Source organism: Ammospiza nelsoni, chromosome 9 (assembly GCF_027579445.1).
Source record: "Ammospiza nelsoni isolate bAmmNel1 chromosome 9, bAmmNel1.pri, whole genome shotgun sequence".
Taxonomy (NCBI): domain Eukaryota; kingdom Metazoa; phylum Chordata; class Aves; order Passeriformes; family Passerellidae; genus Ammospiza; species Ammospiza nelsoni.
The window spans coordinates 34049206-34068581 of NC_080641.1; the positions used below are offsets into that span (position 1 = coordinate 34049206).

Consider the following 19376-nt stretch of genomic DNA (forward strand, 5'->3'; position numbering starts at 1 on the left):
GAAGCAGCACAAACACCTGCACAACTGAAACCTTATTTAAATCCTTCAAACACATCCCTAGAGTAGAATTTGCCAGGAATACTTGGAGTTGGACTCTGATCCTTGTGGGATCCTTCCAACTCAGGATATTCTATGTTTTTCAGGATATTTCATGTCATGCCTGTATTAGGCTGATTATCTGATCAGACAATAATTACCACACCAAAGCATTTGTAGGGTGCCTGGCTGCGTGGGGAGGGAAGCTCTGGTGTTCCCACCATGCCAGCCAGGAAAATTTGCCAGGGAACAGCTGGGACACAGAGCTGGGGAGAGCTGCAGCATCCCAAAGCTGGGCAGGGAGGGAAGGGACCTTCCTGCAGCACTCCCAGCCAGAAACCCCCCAAATTCAGCTGCAGGAACATCCAGCCTTGCCCTGCTGCCATGAAACTCCACAGAAATCCCAGATTCCTGCTGGGAACCACTCCTGGCCCTGTTCAGGGAGCCACAGCCTGGCTGGAAAGTGGCTGTACCCCAAATCCCCCTGCTCATCCATGAGCTGCACATGGAGGTTTTGGTCACCCCAAACCTGGAATTGTTCCAGACCAGGTTGGAGCAGCCTGCTCTGGCAGGGGTGGGACTGGATGGTGTTTAAGATCTTTCCAACCCAAACCCTTCTGTGATCCTGTGATTCCCATTGGGATTTTTATGTCCTGTCTCACACAAACCCAATCTCCAGCTTCCTGGTCTTCCAGCAACAATTTCCCCCCCACTGGAGCACCTGATCCCATTTTCATTGGGAATAAAGTCCTGCCATGCTGAGGGTGGTTTTGCATCTAAAAGGAATGGGATGCAGGATGGAAACAAACAAAAAACCGACTGTCCTAGCTGAGGAACAAAAGGAGCATTGCAAACACCACCTACCACAGCTGCTGGGAAGGGAATGTGCTCTCAAGAGGGACAGAAGGGAACAGGGACGGGCTCAGCCAGGAGAGCCAGGATTGAAAACAAACGGATGGTGCAGGATCCAGGGAAGCTCAGAGCCCTCAGTTTCACACCCTGTGCCCGGAGAGGAACCCAAATATGCACCTGTGGCACGTGACAGGCAGCACTGCCTTGTAGAGCTGTGGGATCTTCCTGTTGATCAGGGGCTGCAGGGCCTCCTTGAGGCGGTGGTAGTTGCGCTCCAGCTCGCGCTGATATTCCTTCTGGTCCGGCCCGATCAGGCTCTTGTTCTTCCTCAGGGCATCCTCACACCTGCAACACAAACCCTCTGAGAGAGCTGGGCACGCAGACACAGCCCCTGGCTGCAGGTCTGTCCATCCAACAGCACAAACACAGCCACTCTGTCCCTCTGGGATCACAGGAATACCCTTAGTCCTGTCTTTTGGTCATCAGGGCTCAGCTGAACCACCTGGTGCCCAGAGGGCAAGGAGAGGGTGTCACATCTCCCATTTCCAGAGTGACAACTCCTTCTTTATTGTCATTTACCCTCCAGTTACATTTATCCTCTCTGAAAAGAAATGAAAAGCTAATTTCCACAGAGCCGCTTTCAGTTCCAGAGGATTTAAAGATGGATAGAATCAGGGGAGATTAACAAATAGCAGTCTGGGATGTTCATCTAGAACTCTTCTGCTTGCAAAGATGTAATTTAAATAAAGGGTAGGAAAACAACTGTATCAGTAAAGCCATTTATTTCACAAGGGAAAGCTATGCTTCCACTGGATCTATTTGCTCACAGCTTTTTCATTTCCATTATTTTGGTGGTTTTAAAAATTTCTTGGTGCTGTAAAAGATGCTGCAGTTTGCATGACTCAAGGAAAGTAGAGCAGCCAGCACATTTCTCCAGGGAATTGTGCCAGCATCTCTCCACTCTGCTTGGAGAAATTCACTTCAGAAGGAAATTTCATCTCCTGGCCAGTGCAGGAGTTCCACCTGACCCTGCCAGGCTGGGAGCTCTGGCCTGTTGTGATTTTTCTGGGACATCTCACAGCTGAGCTGGGGTCAATTCCTCCCTGATCAATTCCTCCCTGCAAGGCCACGAAGCCAGGAAGCAGCAGCACCACCAGGGAAGGGCTGGCAGGAGAGGAAGGAGCAGCACATGGCAGCTGGGAGCTGGAGGGACAGCAGGACAGCCCTGGGTCACTGCACTGGCCCTGCTGGGGTGGCAGCAGCAGCCTCTGCACCTGGCAGTGCCCTGGGGACCCTTTCCTTACCTTTTGGTGAAGTCCTTGAAGCAGAGACGGAGTTTGTTGTGGTGTCTGAAGAGCTTTGGATCGTTGGGGATTTCAGACAAGAAAACCTGTGCAACTTCTAATGGTCCCTTTAGGAGAGAAGGGGCACAGTGAGCTTCTGGGAACTGTCTGTCACATCCAATCACTGGAGAAAGTTCAGCCACATAGAAGACATCCCCAAAACACAACATTTCCTTACACACAGCATCCTGAAGAGCTGCAGCTGGGAAATCTGGTGTAAATCACCAACCTCAGTGACAACTGAGTCGCCTTTGGGCCTTGCTTTGTTTTATTTTAAACTCTGCTTTTGGAAAACAGTGTGAGAAACTGCACAGATTCTCCATTTGTTTTCCTTTATAAGGAGTCCTGACAAAGTTTGCTCCACTCACAACTGAGGCAAAGTTTAAACAATGCAGATGGAAGCCAGGGAGTGTTTGCCAGCACCACAAACTCAACCCAGCCCTCAGAACTCCAGCTGACTTTTTTCCAGCTTGTGCACTGTGCTGTACTCAGGCTCCTTTAGCTTTTCCTCAGTTTTTCTCCACTGCCTTCCATTTTGTTGAGAATCCACAGCAGGACACAATCCTGCAGAGCCTGGCTAACAAAGGGAAAGTTCAGGGAAGAGGAGCAAGCAGAAACATCTGCAAGTGCCAGGGAGGAGCAGTAACTGAGGGAGGGATTTCACATTTTCAAGACTCTTACTCAAATACAAAATCCCTGGGAACAGCTGGCCTAGCCCTACCCTAAGTGACCCTAAACACATCCCACAGACTGCACAAATTCCAGAGGATTGAGAAACAAGGGCTGTGCACTGCAGAGCCCAGCCGGGACAGTGATCCTCACCTGATTCACTGTGGTACCTACTGATCCCTGCAGCACCATCTGCAGCATCTTGGGGTCTGCAGGGTCCTGGTGGGTGGCAAAAGCCAGTTCCTGGGTTTTCTTCTGCATGTCCTCGATGGCGACCTCGATGGGGGTCAGAATGATCTAAGCAAGGAGCCAGAAGAGGATTTTTGTTATGGCTGAGCTTGGCAACCAGGCACAGACCTCCAGCAACACCCAGGCCACAGTGGGGTGGTGTTGGAACCCTGCTTACTGAGAAATTCAGACTTTCTGTGCTGACAGACACTAACCCCCAAGAGAACACTGACCTAACACATTTGACCTAACACCGTAAAGAAAGCTTCCAAAATTAAATAATAAAACTAAGATTATTAATATATAATTTAAATAAAAGTATATAATATCACATAATAAAAAACTTAGAATTAAAAAATTTAAAATACAATAATATATATGAAACTATATATACAAATTTTGTTATATATATAAATGATATAAAACAAAAGCTAATCCTTCTTCTTCACCTTCTTCATAAAGTTAAATACTATTATATAATTAAATAAAAAATCCACATTAGAAACTCCAAATAATTAATTATTAAATTAAAAATAAAAATAACTTAAATGTCATTTTTTAATAAAACAATTTATCCTTAAAAAACCTTATTAAAAAAATACAACTCCCTTTTTAATTTATTAAAATACTATAAAACTCATAATTTATAAAACTAAGACCAGGCTGCACCAACCCAGCCCAGCCTGCAGAGCTCTCCAAGCACCCCTCCTTATACCAGGTGTGGAGGTGGTGGGGCAGACACATCCCTCAATCAGTCTGGGCTTACTTTGGGTCAAATGGCAACAGGGAGAATTCCCTAGGAACTCCAAAGCTGTCACGAACATATTTCATGAATTTTTTTTTTTGTTAAGATCTTTTCTCCTGAGAAGCTGAGAAGCTTCAGCTTCTCCATGTTTTGCTGCTTTAGAATGTGATTTAAAAAATTGTTTACCCAGCATGTGAAATTGTTTTTACTTGATGACCAATGACAGCCACCTGTCTTGAAGCTGTAAACAGTACAAGGTCTTAGTATCATTCCATTCCTTTGCTATCCTTCTGATGAAATCTTTTCTTCTATTCTTTTAGTATATAATTTTCTTTTAATATAATATATATGATAAAATAATAAATCAACCTTCTGAAACACAGAGTCAAGATTCTCATCTCTTCCCTCGTCCTGTGACTCGTGTGAACACCACCACATGTGGTGACCCCGAGTGAGGAACATTTCCGCACTGAGCTGGAACGGAGCTGAAGGAGCCTCCTGCACCACCAGGCCCCATTCCCCCCATCCCCAGGCTCACCTCCTCCTTGTGGATGACGTTGATCCTGGTTTTGATGTAGGGGAAGGCGTGGGAGGTGGTGAGGATGGTCTTGCGCTTGAACTGCTCGTGCAGGTCGCCGTGGGCGCGCCCGTCCAGCGTGAAGGGCGTGCAGTACATGAAGCGCCGCAGGTTGTAGTTCTTGTCAAAGTAGGTGATCCTGTCCTTCATCTCGTACGTGTCGAAGTAGGGCTCCACATAGGTGATCTGGATGTAGGCCTGCAGCAGGGAATGTGCTCCTCAGCTGGAGCTGTGTCCTCCCAACACCACCACTGCACCAACTGGGGCTGGGCTTTGCCTTCAACAATCCCGCTCACACCGGAGGGACTGAGGTGCTGCCACTGGTTTGTGGGCTGGGTAAAGCACAGCTCGCTGTCCTTCCCTTCTCCTGCCTCTCACATCATGGAATCATGCAATGCCTTGTGTGGGAGGGAGCCTAAAGCCCATCCAGCCCACCCCTAGCACAGGCAGGGACACCTTCCCCTAAACCAGGTGGCTCCAACCTGCTCCAACACTTCCAGGGATCCACAGGCAGCGACACCTTCCCCTTAACCAGGGGGCTCCAACCTGGCCTTGGACATTTCCAGGGATCCAGGGGCAGCCACAGTTTCTCTGGATGTCCACCACCTCACAATGAATTTCTCCCCAATACCCAATCTAAACCCTTCCTTGCAGGTCATGCCCTGCCCTGTTTCCCAGGCCTGCTCCTGCTCTTTCTGCTACTCTCAAAGGACGTGGCACAAAGGTGACAAAATGCTGCAGGGAATGGCCCAGCCCCTCCTGCCTTGCACCCAGCAGAGCAAGGCCAGCACAGCCTCTGTCCTTTCACCTCCTCCCTTCCCACCCACCACTACCAGGCCAGGGAAGGGAATGGCCAATCCTGCATCCCTTGCTGGAATTATTTTCCCAAACTCTCATCCCAAGCAGCCACAAGATGCTCAGTACATGGGTTTTGTTGCCCACATAGTGAAATTCAGGGCAGAATTTTTCCCACTGCATTTTCACCCATTCAGGACCTGTTCTACTTCACATGTGCCTTTACCTTGTTGGGATCAAGTTTACATTTGTCCACAGGGTTTGAGTCCTTGATCACCTCCAGCACATCTTCCCCAAACCGTTCTCCATAAAACCCCTACAACCAAGGAGAAAGGAAGAAACATCAAATGCAGCCCTGATGGCACGTTCAGGGGAGGTGAAGCTCCACATGCCTTTGGCAGAATGTGATCTGATGAACCCAGGAGAATTCCAACAGTTGCATTCCAGAGGCAATGGGAAAAAATAAGCCCTGGAAAGCAGGAGAGCCTTCCAACAGTGCCTGGTTCTAAACGAGGCATTTGGGTTTGTTTTGTGTCTGTGTGCAACTAAAATGGGTCACTTTGGGATCCACTGATGGTGGAAACAGAATGTCTGAATTTCAGTTATTTATTTTAATCAACATTTAAATTAACTGTTTTAATCATAACCTACATATGTATATAATTTATAAATACTGTGATATTCCTAAATTACTCTTAGCCAGCATTTAGCAACATTGTCATAACCTACTTTTGTGGGAGCACAGCCTGGGAAAATTAATGGAGCTTTAAGTTTTGTTAAACCAACTCTGCTGTGCTTCAGTGAACAAAGCCTGAGAGAGAGAGATGGACTGTTGAGGTTGGACATCTGGAATGCAGAACTTAGGGACCACAAGGACATCTTGGAGAAACCAGAAGATAAAGAAGAGACTAACAAAGACTCAGTCTATGCCTTGGGAAGACCCTGCTGGAGGAGAAAGATAATGGGAACACCACAAATTTCCAGGGAGAGCCTCTGATCAGGGAATTGCTGCTGGTGGCACCAGCAGGAGGGCAGGGGACACCAGCCCCAGCTCTCAGACACCCAAACTGCTTTTCTGAGGGGCTGTTCCTGTGCAATAACTGATGGGAAGCAGTTAAACCTCCAGTGAGACCCCCTCACCTCCAGCCGATGGGAGATTTCAGCCAGCTTGGTTATTGCAGGCTCCTTGTAAACAAACTCTTGCTCATCCAGGTCTCCAAACTTGGTGCCATAAAAACCAACTCGGAAGTAGGTGCCAAACATCCTCTTTCCATCCTAGGGATGGAGAAACAAGAGGTTATTTCAGGGTGGAGACACACACACCCCCAAGGACGGCTGCAGACAGGCTCCTGAATTTATGCAAAAAAATGAAAAGAAATTCAAAAACAGGAGAAAAAAATTAGAAAGAAAGAAGAGAAAGAAAAATAAACACACCTGAAACTCAGCATGGATGCATTTAGCAGCAAACACCACAATGGAATTATAAAGTAACATGGAATTCTATGGATCAGTTACGACCATTGGCCCAACCCTGCAATGACTTCTCCCAGCCCAGGAGGAGCCTGGAGGTGCCAGCATGGAATTATGGAATGGTTTGGGTTGGGAGGGACCTCAAAGCCCATCCAGTGCCACCCCTGCCATGGCAGGGACACCTTCCACTGTCCCAGGTGCTCCAAGCCCTGTCCAGCCTGGCCTGGGACATTTCCAGCGATGCAGGGGCAGCCACAGCTGCTCTGGGAACTGGAGACTCACCACCCTCACAGGGAACAATTCCATCCCAATATCCCATCTAAATCTATGCTCTTTCAGCTTAAGAAACATTAGATGTCTCTGAGAGGCAGCCAAAGGCAAATCCCTTTGTTGGGATCATTATCTGAGGCTCTCCAAAGGCTGTGCAGGGTCAGACACCCCTGGAATCACCCAGCATGGATTCCCCCCAAATCCGCCCTCCAGGAATTGCAGGGTTGGGCCCAAGTCAATGTCCAGTTCACTCACACACACACACAAGTGCTCTTGAACCAGCATTCCAGCTGGGAGTGTTACACTCTCTAGGAACTGCCTAGGAGAGAGGGCCAAAGTCACTCCTGGTGAAAGCAGATGCAATCCTGTGCCATGTACCTGCTTCCAGGGGAGCCAGTGGTGAATTTGGCCCCGAAACGCAATAAAAGGAGAGAAACAAGAAAGATTTTTTGCTGGAAAGGCAACGGAGAGAATCTGATTAAAAGAGAGAGAGAGAGAGAAGAAAAATGCTTTAAAAATTAAACACACCTTGCTTGTGTTAAAGAACTCACGCTGCATGCACAAACCAGGGGTGCCTTTCAGCAAGAAACTCCAAAATGTTCACCTTTACTCTCGTGACAAATGTGATGCAGTAAAGAACACTCAGGGTCCCTGAGCTGGGTTAGGGTTTGGTTTCAAACAGCCCTTACAGGTGTCCTGGCTGCCAGGTTTTGTTTTAGTACTTTGCTATGGCAAAACTGATCTCTTGGAGTGATGGTGAACATGATCTATGGAAGGCAAAGAGGACAAATAAGCCAAACAAAAATAAAAAAACCCTTCAGGCAAACTCCAGACTGCAAAAATCACTGGCATGGCCACTTCTCCTGGCTGGAGAAAACTCTGGAGCACCCCCCTGGAGGTGCCTGAGGGCCAAAAATTTCCACTTCAGAGCTGAGCTCTGCCCTCCTGGAGGCACCTGGGGTGAGGAGCAACCCTCACTCATCCCAAAAAAGCAACACCTGGTTGTGCCCAGGCTCCCTGGGCCCTGCTCTAGAGCCTGTCCCTCTGGGAATCCTGCTGCAGAGAGGGGCTCTTCTCCAGCCCCACGGAAACCCCAGGGCTCTCAGCACACACAGGAGCCCAGCACCACTCCCAGGGTGGGAACTCCAGCTGCAGAGCTGCTGCTGTTTCACTGGAGGTTGCCACTTCCCTGGACTCCCTGCCTTTGGGCAGTGCCCATCCCCCTGGATCCATGCAGGACTGAGCTACTGAACCCTTTTTTCCTCATCACTACCTTTTCAAAATCACAGTTTTGGGTAACATTATCCACACTAAAATCCCTCAATATTCAGCATTTCCAGCTTCCACCTCACTGTCACAGACAGAAGGCTCTGACTCCAGGGCTCCTTTCTTAAAGTCCTACCCAAGGTGGGGTTGGAACCTGATCCCTTTAAGGTCCTTTCCACCCCAAACCATCCCATGACTCTGTGTCTGCCTGGGGGGAGCTGCCACAGCTCCCCAGAGCCAAAGTTTGTGGGATCCTGCCCCAGCCCTGGCACTGGGTGGTTGAGGACACACTGATTTCTAATTCATGAGCTTTTTCCTCCCTCCTGGGCCAGGGGTTTCCAGGGTGGGAAGCATTTGCACAACCAGATCCCTACAAGTGAGTTTTTGCCATGGACACCTGCCCAGGCAGCTCCTTGTTACAGGCAGGGTAAAAATGATGAGGGAGGAAGAGAATGCTGCCTGTTGATCAGCATAAATCCCTGAGCAGTCCTGCTGGCATTTACTAAATGCATAAAATCAGAGTTTTGGGGCACTGGGGAGCCCCAGGGAAGCCTGGTGAGATTCCCTGTCCCTGTGTGAGGTCAGCTCCCAGCTCATCTCCTGCTGCTCTGGCTCTCCCTGGTCAATCCAGATGCTGGATCCCAGTCAGAGGGACCCCAGAGGCAGCAGTGAGGAGCCCCTGATGTTGGGGCTGGGAATCTGTGCCTGGAGACAAGGGAATGGAGCAAATCCCTTTGGGGGAACACTTCCAGACCACTCCAGGCCTGTCAGGGATGTTCAGGAGCTGCCACTTCCCTGGGATCAGCTCCATGCCTGGCACTGGGGACAGGGGATGGCTCTGCACTGGCATCTCAAACTCAGCCAACACCAAACCACTTCCCAGCCACAGCAGGGAAAACTGAACAAATCATTAAATGCTCTGTGGTCTTGTTTCTGGCAAGAGCTAAAAATGCAGATATGAGGGAGGAATTATTAAAAGCATCATATCTCCTATTATTTTATCAAAAAATAATAGGATTTTGGGAGGAGAAGAGAATGAAGGTGAACACTGAATAGCCATCACACAACTGGCAGAGCAGGTAACAGCCACCATGACTTATGAAGGTTCATGATTTGTTATTATGCATGGTAAATACCTTTCCAAATTGCTGGGAATAAAGTTTTGGGGTTATCTCTTGCACGCACACAAAAAGCTTTGCCAACAAGATTTGGGGGGAAATTAAAGATAAATCAGATGCAAGAGGGATCACTGCTTCCTCCTCTAGGACAGCAGCTGCTGCCTGAAGGGTGCAGGAACAAAAGCAACTCCTTCAAAATGCAGAATCCAACCCATCTTTACCAAACTCAGTACTGTTATTTTCCTGCTCAATTTTAACCCAAGGCCCTTTGCAGTGTTGCCAACTACTCCAAGTCTTCCAATATTGATTTTCTGGGAAAGAATCAGCTCCTGGAGCCCTATTATCCACTGGCAACCTCCCCATGTACAGCTTAAAAAGAGTTTTTAAATTCTCGTGGCACAGCATGAAAAGATTTTTTCTTAATTTTCCTAATTGGAAAACAAACAAATAGAATGAATTCAACATTTATTCCATGAATAAGCACACAAAGCCCATCAGCTGGTGTGTTTAAGGAGAGCTCAAGAATGCTCTGGTGCCAGCCCCAGGACACTGCAATGCTTGTAGTTGGCAACACCACATTCCTTGTGCCATGAGGGGGGTGCTGCTGTTGGCATAGCTCTTTGCTAAAATGAAACTGGGGGTTCCACAGTGTAAAACAAAAAAAAAAAAAAAAAAAACAAACCAAAAACAAACAGGGGAGGTGGGGGAAAAGGGGCAGAGAAAGGGAAAAAAAATTCCACAAGTAGGAACTTACCACAACAGACAATAGTAAGAGTGGGGAGGAGGGTCAGCAACCAGGGCGATAGAGGAGAAAACAGAAAGTATTTAATTAGGGAAATTCCATAAAACAAACAAGCAGCAAATTGGCAGCAAATAAATTTTAAATTAAAAAAAAAAAAAAAAAAAGTGGGGGGGGCAAGCATCCATTAAAATATTTAAAATAAGGGGAGGGGAAAAAAGGGCAAAACATGCAACAAACCTGAAAGCTACAAAGCACAAAGGTCAGAAAAAGTGTGGCAATGAAGGAGCACGATGACAGACGAGAGCTGAACCCACGGTGTCTTTTACCATGCAGTAAAACATGACCAAGTGGTGTTAGAATCATAACCAATGGCAGGAGTCTCTCCAGGGGTCGATTTAGGGGCAGAATAATAAAACAGATGCTCACAGGCCTTGTTGAACACATTTACATCATTTCCACACCTAGCACAGGTTCTCTGCTGGGCTGTGTCTGCCTGGACCTTCCATGGGCACAAGGGGATGATTTCCAGGGCCAGCCCTGAAGTGTCAGGGTTTATTTTAAGCTGCTCAATTTCCATTTTTTGCCAGGCTGGAATTGAAGCTGACATTCAGACATCACCAGCCTTAATTATGTCCCACAACACCAAAGGGTTTTTTTGTCTCAGCCTCGGTTCAGTAAATGTGTGGTGGAAACCTGGAGGGAGGTGGCTCAAAATGAGCTGCCTGATCCATAGAAAAGCAAAAATAAACTGGAAAGATGAAACCTAAACAAAGAACATCATATTCACAGAGCTTTTTAGTGCTTTCTGAGACTTCTCCATGCTCATGCACCCACTGTGCCAACTGGACTGGGGCTGGAGTCAAAGTGGCCCTGCAGATCATTCAATTGCTTTGTCCATTTTTAACCCAAAAGCGTGGCCCTAGAGGTGTGTGTTGCAGAACTGTGAGCACACAGCCTCCTCAAAAACCCAGGCAGCAAAACTGGCCCCAGTTAACACAACTGAGCCCTTTTACTGCCAGATAAACCCCTACATAAATTGAGTGAGAACAGAAGGAAGCAGTTTCTCCTCTGAGATCAAAGGTGCACCTGCAGCAAACCAGGTTTGTGTTTGGTACCTCTGAGCATTGGTGCTTAAATCGACCCCTGTGGGTGGGGTGAAAGAAAATATGGTATGGAGGGATGATTTTCTGTGTCAATGCTGATGGAAAGAAATATAAACAAATTATAAAAACAAACTAGTGATGATACAGTGGCTCATTCACCAAAGAACCTCATTAGTGGAACACGTCAGCATCCATGCACTACCTACAGCTGCTTATGAAGAAATTCCTACTACAACCACGGTTTATTGGGATTTCTTTGGTTAATGAATTGTTTTAAACAGCAGACAGCAACAGAAACACCCACAGCTAGCACATGTGGGCAAGCGTTGGCGTGAGTCATCTGGAAACTCAATTAGTGTTCTTTGCTAACTAAGATGGAGTTACCTACCTCCCAGCCAGTACTCTGTGTGATAAAAAGTAAAAAGGGCATGTCACAGAAACCAAAAAAAAAGAGTTTCAAAGGCCAAAACATGACCAGCAATAAGCCTGCAATGGTTTCAATGGTTCTAAGTCATCATGCAGCCAAAGCAGCCTCCTCTGGCCCAGCACAGCCAGGCCCTACAGCCCTTAATTAACCTGGTGGCTTTTGCACCATCCAAGTTTGGAAAGGTTCCTTCAATTCTTTAACCACCACATGAACAAACAAATAAACCCCCCCAGCATTTCTGGATGTCACCTACCAGGCTAAAGGCAAGGTACAGTGGGTTTTCCCAGCATGCAAAATACAGTTTAAAAGAACATCTGAAGGGGTAAACTGGAATTTTTAAGTCTTGGATAGTTCTGAAGTTACAACAAATCTTGGTTTGTGATGTTCTCTCATATTAAATTCCAGGAAAAAAAACCTGTTAATGATCCTTGTATTTACTGCGGATCATCATTTGTCAATTCTCTGGAATCTGAGAATAATGGTTTTTCATTTTCCTTGCACTGAGCATTTGAAGTTTCTTCACAATTCACTCTGCAGCTGAAAATTCAAACCATTACCTGGTGAACAATCTTGCTGAATGCCTCCTGCAGTTTACCATGAATAGCAGACAACTTCTTGGCATCTCTGTTGGCTTCATGAATAGGAATAAGGACTTTGTAAACCTCATTAACTGCTTCATACATGCCAGCCTACAAAAATAAGGCCCATCAGATTGCTCCATCAATTCAACAGCCAGAATTACACACACAGCATTTAAATGATAAAACTGCAAAATGAAAAGGTGGCTGAGACTCCACTGTGGGATAATCACATCATTTCTTGAGATGTACCCAGAGGTGAATGGAATAAAATCCCCAGTTACCCCTGAAATCAAGAGCCTGGTGCATTACACCTTGCTGCCAGTAATCAGGATCATTAACATAACCAACCCTGGGATATTTTGGATGGACACAGGCACAAGAGCAAGACAACCTGAACAGGATCCTAACCAAACCTATGGGCATTAAATATGGAAAAGCTGAAGTGCACATTTCAGCTTTTTCTGATCAGTACATCTCCAGCTTGTGTGACTTCTGCACCACTTCTGGCACCCCAGAAGAGATGGACTTGGGAATATCCTCAGGATCTCTCTCATGGAGAGGGTCCAGCCCACCATGGGCAGTCACTGCACAGAGGGGCTGAGCAGGAACTCCAGGGTTTTGCTCTGGATTTATTGCTACTTGTGCTTAACCCCACTGAATGACACTTCATGTTGTGTCATGGGAATTAATTCACTCCTTTTCCTTGGTTTACTCCAGAGGGCAAACCAAGCTGTCTTAAACAATTAAAACTCCAATTGTTCTGTGCAAATTAAGCATTTACAATAGAATTATACACTCAGAGAGAAAACATTTTCCTTCCTACTGCCCAGCAATGTGAGGTTGCTGGAGAAGGGAGGTAAAGAAATGAAAGTCTTCTACCATGGAGAAAGATGCTGCAGCCTGTTCCAGCAATCCCACCAGACCAGCTTCTGTAAAATACTTCCCAGAACAGATTCCTTCTTCATCTGGGGACACAACATCATCAGAAACTGCTGACTCTTCCAAAACATTGGAAGATATGTTCTGGGGAGATACAAGAGATAAAAATACATTTACTCAATTCAAACAACACTCAACACTTTCAATACTTTGAAAGGCAACTGATTTGTAGTCAGATCCTAAAATTTCTGTAGAGGTGGCTTTCTATTTTTGTAGAGTATATACATGTATATATAAAATATAGCTTTCTATATTTGTGGAGTATATACGTAAAATATGGCTTTCTATTTTTGTGGAGTATATATGTAAAATATGGCTTTCTATTTTTATAAAGTATATATGTAAAATATTGCTATTTTTGTAGCATATATATAAAATATATCTATTTTTGTAGAGTATACATGTAAAATATTGCTATTTTTGTAGTGTATATATAAAATACATCTATTTTTGTAGTGTATATATAAAATACATCTATTTTTGTAGAGGATCTGTATAAAACACACATTTCCTCAGAGCAGCATCTCATTCATGCAACAAACAGCGAGCATGGTTTGAGGATGTAGGCACAGAACTCCCAGCACATGGAAACACTTTGTAGCTCAGCAGCAAAGCCCAAACACCCCTTAGGGAGGATGATGCCCACCTGGAATGTCACACAGCCCACAGGGAGGTACTTCCTGTCCTCCAGCATGCTCAGGTACTCGGCCACCAGGGCTGCAGAGTGCACCAGGCACTGGGCAGACTCGGCGTGGTTGCTCCTCTCGGAATGTTTCCCTGCCATGTTCTGCAGCCACGTCAGCCTCAGGTCAGGGGAATTCTGGTAGCCCTTGGCAATCCTGAAGGGAGACAAAACCTCTGTGCTTCCATGTCCTTTCCTTCTGAACCAGCACAGCCCTTCAGCATGGCTTTTTCACACTGTGTTTAGTCTCTTCTGCCTACACACCAACCCCCTTGGTGCTGTCTGGAAATCCCTGAGACAAGAAGCTGTTCACATGGGAAGTCACCCTGAATTACAGATTTCTGAGCCAGGTAGTGGTGGGTGAGCAGTGGGTGATGCTGAAGCTCCTGACCAAAGCCCATGTTTCACCTGAGACTGGTGGCAATTAAAGGTGTGGCACAATCAGAGCACACCTGCCTGGCTCCCTACAATAAAACCTCTGCTGGCCACTCAGAAGCCCTCAGGGCCATTTGTGCAGACAGCACCATGGAATTTGGCACTTGGGAGCCTAACTTGGCTCTGGAATATCTTTTGCATATGGACACCATTGTATGTACCACCAAAAAGCCTTCTGGGCAAGCAGGTGCTGGAAGACCCCCAAGCTCTCCCTGAAGCAAGCAGGGAGAGTTCCCTACTCAGGTGGAAGATGAGATTTCCAGGGATGGCTGGGGAATGAAAACTACTTTTATCCAAGATAAGCTGCCCAAATGCCAAACAAAACCTCTCAGCACCACATTCAAACACAGCAGACAGGCATAGATTGGTGTGTGAGCAGTGAGACCCAACCTGCTCCACAATGAAGTCCTGTAAGTGCCCAAATGTGCAGCATCTGAGCCCAAACCCACGAGGAGCACTGACATCTCCTGTCCCTACAGTGCCAACTCTACCTGTACATCAGGTCAATCAGCATTTCTGGATCTTCCTGGTGCTCCTTCATTTTAACTGTGTCTGACAGGATCATATGGAGGTTGAACACTAAATCCTGGACCTGTGAAAAATAAGCTGTTGTAAAGAACAGGCAATGGGAATTGAGCTACACATTGTTATGTGAGGAACACAGGCACTCTGAATCTTTGCATCTTGTCAGAACTAATCAAAGACCTGAGTTTTATGTGATTAGAAGATTAAAAAAACAAAACCCAAACCCTTTCCAGGGAATGCCTACAAAGTCCAGTTCTAGATGGAGGTTTAGGCACAGCCTGTTAATGAATTACTCATTGCTTGTCCTGTAGTTTCTGTCTTTTACCTGGTCAGGAAATGTTGTCTCCCTAAGTTCCAGATCCTCCTCAGCATATGTCAGAATAGTCTTGAGGGAACGCCGCAGGAATTCTTCATTGAAGTTCTGGGATGTCCCCACCAGGGATGACAGGGACATGGTCACCTGCATCTTCACTCTGGCAAAGTTCTGCAACAGAGATGTTGTTATGGTATTTCAGCAGCCTGGAGACAGTGCTTTGGTCATGGCACCCTCCTCCTGACATGACAGAGAAAAGAAAACTGAAGTTTTGCAAGAAAGGTTGCCTCAGAGCACTGATTAGAATCAACCTGGTGCAGCCAAACATCAAAATCTGATGATTATTTAATTCCAGATAAAGGTTCTCCTGCAAAAATATTAATGTTGTCTGTTTGCACATGGTCTCCTCTCACACACCCTGAGCAGGATGATGCTCTCATGAAACATCCTTGATCCCAGATGGTTTTGGTTTGGTCAAGCCTTAAAATCTGGAATCTCTTATCTGTGCTGTCAATCCCCTCACAACCCCTAGCCAGAAGCAGGGTGCCCCCCATTTCTGTGGGGGACTGCACCCACAGCCAGCAGCCCCAACCCCACTGTCTGCAACAACCCAGGGAGAGCAGCAGGACTCACGTTCCCGATCTCGAAGTTCTGCCTCATGAGGAGGTACAGGGAGGCACTGGCGTGGGACCTGATGGGGCCAATGCTGCTGCTGCAGTGCCTCAGGAGCCTCAGGCACAGGTCTGCACACTGCTCTGTCTCCTCCTCAAACAGCAGCTCAGGGAACTGGAAAACAGCAGGGGAGGAAATTGGAGCAGGCAGGAATGAGCACTCAGACAAACAGGCAGCAGTGAGGGTGCACTGCAATGAGAGGGAGCCCAAATCCTCTCTTTGGGGGAATGATGCTCATTTCAATCACTTTACAAAACTGGCAGCACTGGAAGGCAACTCATTTTACCTTCCCCTCCAACTTGCTCCCACATCTACACCCTCACACTGATTTACATCACTCCCAAAATCTCAGGCTTAAAACTCTGAGCTTCTCCCCACAGACCTACAGAAACTGGGAAACAAATCCATTTAAAGTGAGATTTGTCCAGCCTAAACCTCACCTGTGCCTTGAGCTTCCCTCTTCCCACTCAGTGCCAGCCAGCAGGAACCCAAATCCCATCCATGGTGTGTGAGCTGCACTTTTTGGTGCAGAGAAGCCCAAAATGCAGAAATGCAGGTAGTGCCCATGAAAACCAGGCCAGGCTATGCTGCCAGAAAATTCACACTGCACAAAATAGTAATTGCTTGGGGAAGTGGCCCCATACAAAGGAAGGAACAGCACCTTCCTCCCTCAGTGCTGCTCAGGGGGAATTTGTGCCCCCACAGGGGATTCACCTTTGAGACCAAAGCTCTCTGTGTGGCAAAGCAGTGCTGGAGGTAAAGGGCACTTTGGTTGCAGGCCATGCTGTGCAGCAGCACCTTGAGCACCCCGCCGAGGATGCTCTCCTTGGACTCCGTCACCGACACGGTCTGCAAAGGGAAACCAGGCTCCATGAGGAAAATGGGAAACCAAGACTCCATGAGAAACAGGGAAAACAAGGCATCATGAGGAAAATGGGAAACCAAGGCTCCACGAGAAACAGGGAAACCCAGGCTCCATGAGGAAAATGGGAAACCAAGATTCCATGAGAAAACTGGGAAACCAAAACTCCATGAGAAGAATGGAAACCAAGATTCCACGAGAAAAATGAACCTCCTGTGTGACTGTCCATGTGGGAAAGAGCAAATAGCTCTGCCCAAAAGCCCTTTGCATGGGGAAATGACCCACTTAGCTGGGCCTGCCAAACAGCCCCGTTCTGAGGCAGCCCCCAGGTGAGGAACACCTGGTCCCTGGATAAAGCAGGTGGAATGGGGATTCTTTGTCCCCAGCGAGGTTCTGACTTCTGGGGACATTGTTCTGCTGGAGGGAAAGCCCATAGGTGGGCTCTAGCTGGGTTATTCAGGCATAAATTCAATCCCTGGGATTCCTGGGTCTCTCTGCAGATCAAAGGTGGCTTTGGGAAGCATGGTCCTGCCTGCTCCCAGCCTGTGCCCAGGCTCATCTGTACAGAAATCAGGGGACAAAGTGAGTACAGGTCCAGGAGGCTGACCTGGATCCCAGTGATTTGAGGCAGGTTTGGGAAGAAGTGGAGGAACTGCTTGGGATAGGGAAAGATTTGGAGATTTTTACAGTTCATTCCTGAATAACTATTTCTTATACTACAAGGAAAGGAGAATCTTTAAATTCTCAATTTCAAGACTGAAGGAAGGTATTGGTATGTAAAACCAGATTGTTCCAGGCTGGGATTTGGAGAGGCATCACCCCCTTGCTGCTGCAGCTGAACAATTCTCTCAGCACTGAGGCAGTTCTGTTTCACAAAGTGCTGCCTGGCCAGGTGACTGCAATGCCATTACATCTCCATTTTCTTATCAGCCTCACCTGTACAACTATCTCCAGAGTATCCAAAATTATCAGGTTGGCTTCTGTTGCAAGATTCCCATCGATGAGTGCTTCGTGTTCTATCTCTGCCCTTGACCTGATCAGAGAAAACAAAGAAATAAAATTACTTCCTGATTTAGGAACAGACCTACATATTTTCCAGTCAAAAATGTTCTCCCACTAGCAGGAAACTCCCAGTTACAGTTTGCATATTTATCACTGGACAACACCACAAAGATATTCCAATGCACCCCCTGAGAGGACAGGAAGGAAAACTCAGTTTTTTTACAAGTACAGACTTACAGAGGCTTCACGTTCATCATGCTTGGAGAGCTCACACTGCTCTCTGACACTTCACTGCTCTCCCAGGAACACAACAACAGTTTAGAAGCCCAGTCCAACTCCAAACTGGCTCAGCAGCATCGTTAGGCATGCGACAGCACGACCAGGAACAGGACATGTGGCTTTATGCTGTGGACACACGGTGGTGCTACACGAGTTGGGAACTGCACTCCCCCTGGGAGCAGCACACTGCAGCCTGCCAGGCTGCAATCTCATCTCTCCAAGCTACACTGCATTTAATCCTTGAAGCACAGCTTCCCCTCTCAGCTGAAGGACAGGGTTTTGCTGTTCCATGCCAGGTATTTGTTTTCCTGGAAAGCCTTGCACAGTCCAGACACCCACTCACACCTGTGGCTCCAGGAATCCAGCACACCCAGCCCCTTCCAGTGGCACCAGCTGCACTGGGCACAGAGCCAGGGCTGCACTCAAACAGCCCAACCCTGGCCTGCCCTGCCTCAGGAGCCATCACTGACACACTGTGCCAAGCCAAATCCCAGCAGCAGGGTGACCAAAATCCCAGAAAAACACAAGAAAAGGGAGAAACAATTTGGCTCTTGGAGCTGTATTGCAGCAGCCCTTCCCTGCCACACTCCATGTCCTCTGGCAGCTGGCCTACACCTTCAATATCTCCAGGAACCTGATCCCCCATAAAATAATACCATCTGCATAAAAAGACAGCTGTGCACAACCCTTGGAGTGAAAAGTCTTGTTTATGGGGTTTCAAAGGGCCAGGCTCTACCTACACACACAGGACACAGCAGTGCCAGTCACAGCAAGCAGGGGTTAGAAAGCAGCTCTAGAGAGTTTTATTTTATCTAAGCAGCTCATTTTGTGAGGTGAGACACCATCCTTTGACCATCAAGGAATTCCACAGCTGTTAGATGTGTACTTGAGGTCCTTCTGGGAAGGACAGGACTCAGACCCAGTGCTGCCAGTGAGCTGCTGAGTCTTTCAGGCCAAATTCTAATCTGATGTGACTCTGGAATTTCTATCTACATCACTTCATCAGCAGGGTGAAATACCCTGGGCATTTGGCTTTCCCAATGACTCAACAGGACTGGAGCCTTGGACAAAAAGCCACTACTCGTCATAAGGAGAAATTACATTTTTGTGTGGGACAAAACAACTAAAGGCTGTGAAGAATTGCTTTCTAGTCCAGGAAGAGTCAATGTCTGCAAGGATAAAATTTGGCCTGATCTCCATGTGGGCACTGAGGACCCCATTCCTCAGTTTCTTCAGAGCTTCACTTGGGCTGAGGTTGCTTCCCTAGGATAAGGAACAATTCTTTTGCAGACTACAGGCTGCAATTTGAGGAGACAGAAAACGTGCACAGCAAAGCTCAAACACAACTCCTGAGCCCTCTGGATTAAACCACACCAAGAGAGGGAATTTTCAAGGAAATGGGTGTAATAAGCCAAAAGAGCTCATTCCAGTCAGTTGCACACACA

At 47.1% G+C, this 19376-nt stretch overlaps 1 protein-coding gene across 4 annotated transcripts in view; it reads right to left on the reverse strand.

Moving 5' to 3' along the window:
- The window catches only part of DOCK7 (dedicator of cytokinesis 7), a 98716-nt gene that overhangs the window by 3686 nt on the left and 75654 nt on the right, over positions 1-19376 (reverse strand). For 2 of the 4 annotated variants that reach the window (XM_059477726.1, XM_059477724.1), the window contains 15 exons: positions 17587-17683; positions 16503-16637; positions 15750-15902; positions 15129-15287; positions 14770-14870; positions 13808-14000; positions 13102-13245; positions 12199-12330; positions 11603-11617; positions 6386-6511; positions 5472-5561; positions 4412-4648; positions 3054-3197; positions 2193-2299; positions 1066-1233 (listed from right to left, as the gene is read on the reverse strand). In XM_059477726.1, the coding sequence (XP_059333709.1) occupies positions 1066-1233; positions 2193-2299; positions 3054-3197; positions 4412-4648; positions 5472-5561; positions 6386-6511; positions 11603-11617; positions 12199-12330; positions 13102-13245; positions 13808-14000; positions 14770-14870; positions 15129-15287; positions 15750-15902; positions 16503-16637; positions 17587-17683 (2001 nt within the window). Of the gene's footprint in view, positions 1-1065; positions 1234-2192; positions 2300-3053; positions 3198-4411; positions 4649-5471; positions 5562-6385; positions 6521-11602; positions 11618-12198; positions 12331-13101; positions 13246-13807; positions 14001-14769; positions 14871-15128; positions 15288-15749; positions 15903-16502; positions 16638-17586; positions 17684-19376 lie in introns of all 4 variants that reach the window. The other 2 variants (XM_059477727.1, XM_059477725.1) reach the window with 1 other exon arrangement.